Genomic DNA, 7,777 nt, shown 5'->3' on the forward strand with positions numbered 1-7,777 from the left:
TAATTTCATCCTTTATAATAGACTCCAGCATCTTTCCCACCACTGAGGTCAGACTAACAGGTCTATAATTTCCTGCTTTCTCTCTCGCTCCTTTCTTAAAAAGTGGTACAACATTAGCCACCCTCTAATCCGCAGGAACTGATCCTGAATCTATAGAACATTGGAAAATGATCACCAATGCATCCACGATTTCTCGAGCCACCTCCTTCAGTACCCTGGGATGCAGACCATCAGGCCCCAGGGACTTATCAGCCTTCAGACCTTACAGTCTCTCCAACACCAATTCCTGGCAAATATAAATTCCCTTCAGTTCAGATCCTTCAGCCACATGTCCATGTATAGGATCTTTAAAATTACACCTGTATATGGAAATTCTTTTAAGTTGAATGTTCTTACACCGGGGATTCCCTGAAATGTCATGACAGCTTCCTCGAGCTATATGTGATGGAACCAAGTAAGGATAAAGCTATTTCATACAGTCATAGAGATCTACAGTACATAAAAGGGCCCTTTGGCCCATCACATCCACGCTGGTCAAAAATAACTATTTAATTTTAGATCTAGTATTGCGAAATTAGACAAGGTTAATTAGTAGACTCATCATAAAAGATCCACTCAAAAAATTATGATCACAATACAATTGCATTCCATATTAAGTTTAAAAGTGACTTACTCCAAACATTAAAAAATATCTTAAACCTAACCAGAGCCAGTTAGGTAGGTACAAGTTGGACAAGATGAATGGTTAATTAAAAGGTTGTTGAATAAACAGTGGAAAACTTTGAAAGAAACAATTCAAAATGATTTCTCTACATTCACATAAAATGCAGTTGTTGAGATTGTCATGATGCTGATGGACAGTGTAGTTGTCTCATACCAGATCCGGTGAAATTTCAAGCTTGAGATATAAATGTTTCAAAAAATGTGGATCAAAGGCAGGTTAAAACAGACTTGAAATACAAGTCATTCTATGATCCAGTTAAAAGATTAACCAGGCTCAAGGCACAGAATGGCTTACATCTGCTCCTGTGTCACCAGATTTACCTTGAGCAAAGCAAAACATTTCAAACATAACTACAATAGAGCTGAGCCCACAAACTTCAAACGTTTGGGTTCGATTTCTGAAACCAATCAGGAATTGTGTAAATCAAGGAAACAAAGTGAAGCTGCGTGTGAATGCCAGTGTCTGACAATACTGACAATCCTCTCGGTTACACAGGATTGTAGGGGCACAGAAGCAGCGCCTCAAGTTCCAAGGAAGGGTCACTGGACCTGAAACGTTAACTCTGATTTCTCTCCACTGATATTGCCAGACCTGCTGAGCTTTTCTGTTTTTGCTTCTTCTCAGACTGATGGCTGGGAACATATCACACAAAAGAGCAGCAGAAATTTGGAGCCCCCTCCCCCCCCACACATACACACAGAATGGTTTTGAGCCTGAGATTCAAATGAAAATGTCAAAACTGTAATAGACTTATTTTTCTTGGAAGGCTATTAAGGGTTATAGGAGCAAGGCGGGTGTGAGCAAAGGCATAGCTGGAACACTCACTTTTCGACCAGAATATTGTGAGCTCAAGTCCCACTCTAGACACTTCAACACAACCTCCTACTGTGATACAGCGCAACTGCTGCATTAACAGAAGCAACATTTTTCCAACAAGTGAGACCATGACCCTGTCTCGCCCCTCAGTAAATCCCACTGCACTATCTTAAAGAAAAGCAGGGGGTGTTCGCCCCAGTGTCCTCGCCAATTATTTTTGAATTAGAAAGACTGGACATTCGCTGTCCATACATTCGAAGCCACTTTTCTATGATAAATTAAAAATGAAATACTTTGGACAGTCTTCTCTTATTGCAATGGAGCTCCAGGTTGACTGTAAGCATCACTTATGAATTGAAGAATCATAGCCACTATTTTCAAAACAGGTACACAAACAATGTTTGTCAATGTTAAAGCCTGACTACTTGTAACCATTAAGAAAATGGAAAAAATGGAGCATTGGATGAAGGTTAAACGAAAGCCACCTTCCTGGAGCCTAACGTGCAAAGCAGCACCAGCCACGCTTGGGACAAATCGACACTATTCCTGCAGCTGATACCGAGTAAAGACAGACAAGAGGCCAGCAGCCAGAGGGAAATTAAAACATCAATAAACAGGACGAGAGATGCAGTTTAGTTCCATATCCATCTCTTATTAAGCAGACAGTAATACAGCACCTGCGAGCCTTGCCGTAGTTTGTGGTGTCATTGGCTTGTTCCCTGTAGCGGGAAATGTCTCCCTGACAGATCATACATCGTTGGGCACTGATCAGTGCATACTTCACCTGGAATTCAACAAGAACAACCAACAGGACCATTATCACATCAATACATGATCTGTAAAAAACATTATAATGAATGCAGTCAGAGTATCTCTCAAGGCAGCTGTGGAACGCAAACAGAAAATGCTGGAGGAATCAGGTCTGGCAGCAGCTGTGGAAAAAAAGCAAAGTTCATGTTCTGAGTCCAGTGACCCTTCTTCCATTCTGAAGAAGGGTCACTGGACTCTCAATTTTGATTCTATGTGCTCTGCATGATGCTGCCAGACCTGCTGAATTTCTCCAGCAATTTCTGTTTGCATTTTATTTTAAGGCAGTTGTGGAAATTGTACAGAACACAGCGTTGAGTATCGAATGAGTTTTTCTAAAATATGCTGAAGCAATTCATGCTGAAGGCAATGCATTCTGACAAACAATCATCAACCCAAATATTAACAGGAAGTGATTACCCACAGACATCGCCTGAGCTGAGTCTTTACAGTATTTCAGTTTAAGTGCAATTAAGTTAGCAAGTATCCAACAGATGGGCCACTGGAGACCTCCAATGGTGACAACACAGAGAGAAACAGGGCAGCATGCATGTTTACTCTTAAGAACAAGCTCTCAGCTGAGTATTTATCCTGTTCTCCTGCAGTCTATTGCCAAGGAATTAGATTAAAAATCTGACAATACCTTGCAAGTGGGAAACAATCAGACTGAAAACATACAAAGACACAGGGTGGCATGATGGCTTAATGGTTAGCGCTGGCAGGGACCCAATTTTGGCGACTGACTGGATGGAGTATCCTCTGGCGACTGACTGGATGGAGTTTGCACATTCTCCCTGTGTCTGTGTGGGTTTCCAACATGTGGTATAGTTTCCTCCCACAGTCCAAAGATGTACAGATTAGGTGGATTGGCCTTGGTAAATGTGGGGTTACGGGGATGAGAGGATGCTGGAACTGGATAGGATGCCCTATGGAGGGTCAGTGTAGACTTGATGGGCCAAATAACCTATTTCGGTAGTTTAGGGATTCTAAATGGAGCCACGCCTGATGCAATGTATGGGATTTATCAATGGCATCAATTTGAATGCATTGTTCACATAGCTTCATGCACTTTTAAATAAAACAACCTGACCTCATCACCTCTTTCAGTTGAAAACAAATTTCTGTTTAGAAAGGGTGTTGGTTTCCATATAGAGTTAGATTCCCTGTCACCAATTTTCAACAGTAAGTAAAATGGGAATGGAAACCAAAAGAACTGCAGATGCTGTAAATCAGAAACAAAACTAGAAATTGCTGGAAAATCTCAGCAAGTCTGGCAGCGTCTGTGGAGAGAAATCAGAGTTAACATTTCAGGTCCAGTGCCCTTCCTCAGAAAATGTGAATGGAGTTGTGCTCAGACTTCAAACTGCTCGCCTGTACTTACCACTTTGCGAAGCGGCTTGCTGCGGATGGCCATCCCATCCATGTAGTCATCCAGTTTAAACTGGTACGTAATCTGCAGCTTGTGCAGGAGGCTGTCAAAGAAGTTGGTCCCCTAAAAACAGAAGCAAACCCTGGATTAATCCCAGTCTGGCCAGAATCCTCACTATCACCAGCTGTCAACTGTGCCAAGGGGTTCTCCATTGAATAGTCATAGAATTCCAAACACAAAGGAGACTCCCTCCCTTCTCGGAGATACAGACAGGGAGTGGGTTTGGGCACAGAATTACCCTGCCCCAGAGGCTGGAACTCCAGAGTTATGTAGGTAAGTGTGAAGGCAGAGGGGGTATGGGTGACTGTCAGACCAGAAAGGCCATTATAGGTAGTGCACGAGTCCTCTCATTCTTCCACCTGGTGGTCAGTGTGAGTGTCTCTCTGAGGCGTACACTCAGAAACAAGTATGTGATACCATGGGTTAGTTAACTATGGGAGGAGGGTGGTAGCACAGGACAGCAGGGGGCTTGCGAATGAAAAAAGGATGAAAGGGAACAAGACAGAATCACAATGGCATGGGTTGGGAGGGCGATAGTGAGTGAGCTGCTTGTCAATTGGGAAAATACAAAATGAAATAGAAATTGTAAAATCAGATCCCCTCACCTCATCCAGTAAACTCAAAAGCTTTCCTCTGATTTCATCACCATTCTCTCCGGAAGGTTCTTTCAGCATCTGCCGGAACTTCTCGATAACCTGATAAAAGGCATTCTTCCACATCGTCTGTTCCACATTTTGGGTGTCCGAATATTCAATGTCAGTCAGGATGCAGCGCTCATACAGCAGCAGAATCTCTGCCCTACGCCAGAGAGAAACAGAGGGGAAACTGGCTTCATTATCTTCAGAATGCTGTGCAATGCTGCAATTTATTTGACACAAAACCACGCACCACAGCACAACGTTAATACACCAACCACCCAGTCTCACACCCACAGAGAGCCCACTCCCCACCCCTGACCCAGTCCCCGAGCCCACAGTGACGCCCCCTTCCCTGTCCCACACCCCCTTCACTGTCCCAACTCCTCCCACCCCCCTCCCCGCTGGTGACACACCCTTCCCTGTCCCAGCCCCACAGTGACACCCCCAGGGGGGTGGATTACGGATAGGTGGGAAGGAAGGTGGACATGTAGGACAGTGCAAGAGAGCAGTGCTGAATTGGAGGGTTAATGCTGCGGTGAGGTGGGGGGAGAGGAGATGAGAAAGCTGGTGAAGTTGATGTTGATACTGTGTGGTTGGAGGGTCACAAGGCAGAAGATGAGGCATTCTTCCTCCAATTGGCAGGTGGCTTCGATTTGGCAGTGGAGGAGGCCCAGGACTTACACGTCCTTGGTGGAGCAGGACGGGGAGTTGAAGTGGTCGGCCACAGGGCAGTGGGTACAACATCTTGGCACCGCCCTCTTGACCTGTCCCTACCTGTCCATCTTCCTTCCCACCTATCTGCTCCATCCTCTCCTCCAACCTATCACTCTTATCTCCTGCATCTACCCATAATCCCACTCTCCTATTTATCTCTCAGCCCCCGTGTCCCTCCACATTCCTGATGAAGGGCTTATGTCTGAAACGTCAACTCTTCTGCTCCTCGGATGCTGCCTGACCTGCTGTGCTTTTCCAGCACCACACTTTGACACCCCTCCACCCAATCCCAGCTGCAGACACCCTACCACCCCGATCACAGGACACGGCCTAGTCAGCCCCTTGCCATTTTCAATATGTCTTTCGATTTTCCATTCTATCGTGTACCATCAACAGCTCAAACACAATTCCAATATTTACTATCCTATTGCTCAAATTTCAGCACAGCTAACCTTCCTCCGCGCAAATCCTAACTTGCCCCCATGTTCTGCTCCTCTCATCAATGCCAGTGCTCACTCACCACACTGGCTCCTGGTCCAGTAATGGCCTGATTCCACAATTCTCATCCGTGTTTCCAAATAACATCATGGCCTTGCCCTCCTAATCCTGAGCTGTCTTCAGCTCACAGCTCTCCATCTTCACCTCTGCCTCAAAGACCCTCCTGAAAACCAACTTCCTTCACCAAGCTTTCGGTCACATGGCCCATCATCTCCTTTCACTGAGTCAAGTTTAGTCTGACACCTTTCTTGTGGAGAGCTTTGAGTGTTTTACCATATTAAAGGCACAATATAAATGCACGCTGTTGTTTATGGCAATAGGTAAACATCTAGGTGACATCAGCAGCAGCTCTGGAATGGGCTTGAACAAGACTGCCCTGGACTTCCCCAAAGCCACGAACAGCTTCTACTGCTCTCAGGCAGGTACCTACTCAAACTGAATCTCACCATTCCATCTCGGCAACTAAAGCAAAGCAGCAGTTTAGGCTAAACTGCTGCTTTCTGAATAAAATGGTCAGATACCTGAATGGAAATACACACATTTAAGGGGACAGTGAATTGGTGTCACTGATTTGGGATGGGTCGGGAGAAGGTTAGCTGTGCTGAGAATTGAGCAATGGGGTAGTAAACATTCGAATTGTGTTTGAGCTGTTGACGGTTCACAATAGAACGGAACCCCGATATCAACAATGACAAAGTAGCCACAAGACAGACCCAGAGAGGAGAGGGAAGGAATATCTATTGAGAGTTTTTTAAAGACAAGAGACTCTGATTGCAGCTCACCACCATCCTTCTCCGGGATAATCAGAGATACTGACCTAGCTAGCACTGTCTACATCACATGAGGCAGGGGCACGAAGATAGCCGAGGGAATGGGCAGCTCGGGTGAAACAACTGGGACAGAAACAGGAGTGAGGGGTCTGGACAAAGTGCAGGTAAAACTCCACCTTCACTCCTGATGTCTGTCAATTTAATGAAACAAGTTACAGAAATGAGGGAGGCCACTGGCCTCTCTGACACAGGGGGGGCAACTCACCTGAGCTGGGCCATTCTCTCTAGTCCTTCTTTACTGATGCTGTCCCTGGATAACAAGTTGCTCAGTTGGAGCTCCTGATTGTCTGCCATCCGCAGCAGCTTGCCAAGTTCCTGTTGCTGCAAGGTCCGTACTTGCTGCTCCATGTCTTCTGGGTTCAGCTGCCCAGCCTGGAAAGGGGAGAGAAACTGGGTAGCTGTGTAACTCGGGTAATATGTTGCAGGATAGATATTGTTATTGCCACTGATCTGGTATGGCATTGTGTAAGGACCATAGGGATACTGAGGGCCTGGCACCGCTGCTCTGGAGTAACCATACGGATTATCTGAGTTCTGGAATTTGTAGTATGCTGCAGGTGTTGGGTGTGTATAGGATGAGTAGGTTTCTCCTTGGGACGATGAGCTGCATTCATCATCGGTGTCCAGGAAATGGAGCTGAGCACTCTGGCTCTTCAGGGCAGGTTTCTGATCAGGGTTATTGGGATCCCACAGTCTCCGCGATGTCCCACCACGGCCTCGACCCCGTGAGTTCCGCCCAAACAGAAGCCTTGGCCCCACCTGTGGAGAATCCGGAGAGCCCGGTGCTGTTGACGATAGATCGGTGTTAGCAGGCAGGACCAAGATCCCGCGACCCTTTCCTCGCGGTTCCCCAGCTTTCTCCCTTTTCTCAGAGTTCTCAGTTGGCTTGCTGCCTGACAGGTTGGGTTTGGCCTCAGGCCTTCCTGCTTTGCCTCTCCCTTTGTTCTTTTCCTCAGAGTTTTTCTTCAGCGTTATGGTGGTCCTGCCACTTGTTTCATTGTCAATCCTAACTCTGTGTGCGGTTTTACTCTCCCTATTCCAGGGATCTGAGCCTTCTGTGTTCCTGCTGAGCAACCGCTCTTTCTCAAAACCTTTCCGTTTTTCAGGGCTCTTCACTGGGGTCCGATTCCTGATCTCCTCAGTATAGTCATCTTCTAAAGAATCAGTGCTCGAGATTGAAATCTGTTTGCAAGGTCGCACCTTTTCTTTCCTCTCAGAAGCAGTCTTCCTTTCCTTCATTCCAATTTTCTTCCTTTCTCCATCAGCAGCTCCATGCTGGCACAAAGGTCCATCAAAGCTGTTGTTGCTCCCTGCAGAGCTT

At 46.0% G+C, this 7,777-nt stretch overlaps 1 protein-coding gene across 1 annotated transcript in view; it reads right to left on the reverse strand.

The window, feature by feature from the left end:
* smg6 (SMG6 nonsense mediated mRNA decay factor) overlaps positions 1-7,771 on the reverse strand; it is a 409,499-nt gene extending 401,728 nt beyond the window's left edge. Inside the window, exons 1-4 of the mRNA XM_043718890.1 lie at positions 6,662-7,771; positions 4,382-4,574; positions 3,729-3,839; positions 2,218-2,324 (exon numbers count right to left, since the gene is read on the reverse strand). Of these exons, the coding sequence (XP_043574825.1) occupies positions 2,218-2,324; positions 3,729-3,839; positions 4,382-4,574; positions 6,662-7,695 (1,445 nt within the window). The 5' untranslated portion in view covers positions 7,696-7,771. The remainder of the gene's footprint in view (positions 1-2,217; positions 2,325-3,728; positions 3,840-4,381; positions 4,575-6,661) is intronic.
* Between the last annotated feature and the right edge of the window lie 6 nt (positions 7,772-7,777).

The sequence above is a fragment of the Chiloscyllium plagiosum genome, chromosome 28 (genome assembly GCF_004010195.1).
Source record: "Chiloscyllium plagiosum isolate BGI_BamShark_2017 chromosome 28, ASM401019v2, whole genome shotgun sequence".
Lineage (NCBI taxonomy): Eukaryota > Metazoa > Chordata > Chondrichthyes > Orectolobiformes > Hemiscylliidae > Chiloscyllium > Chiloscyllium plagiosum.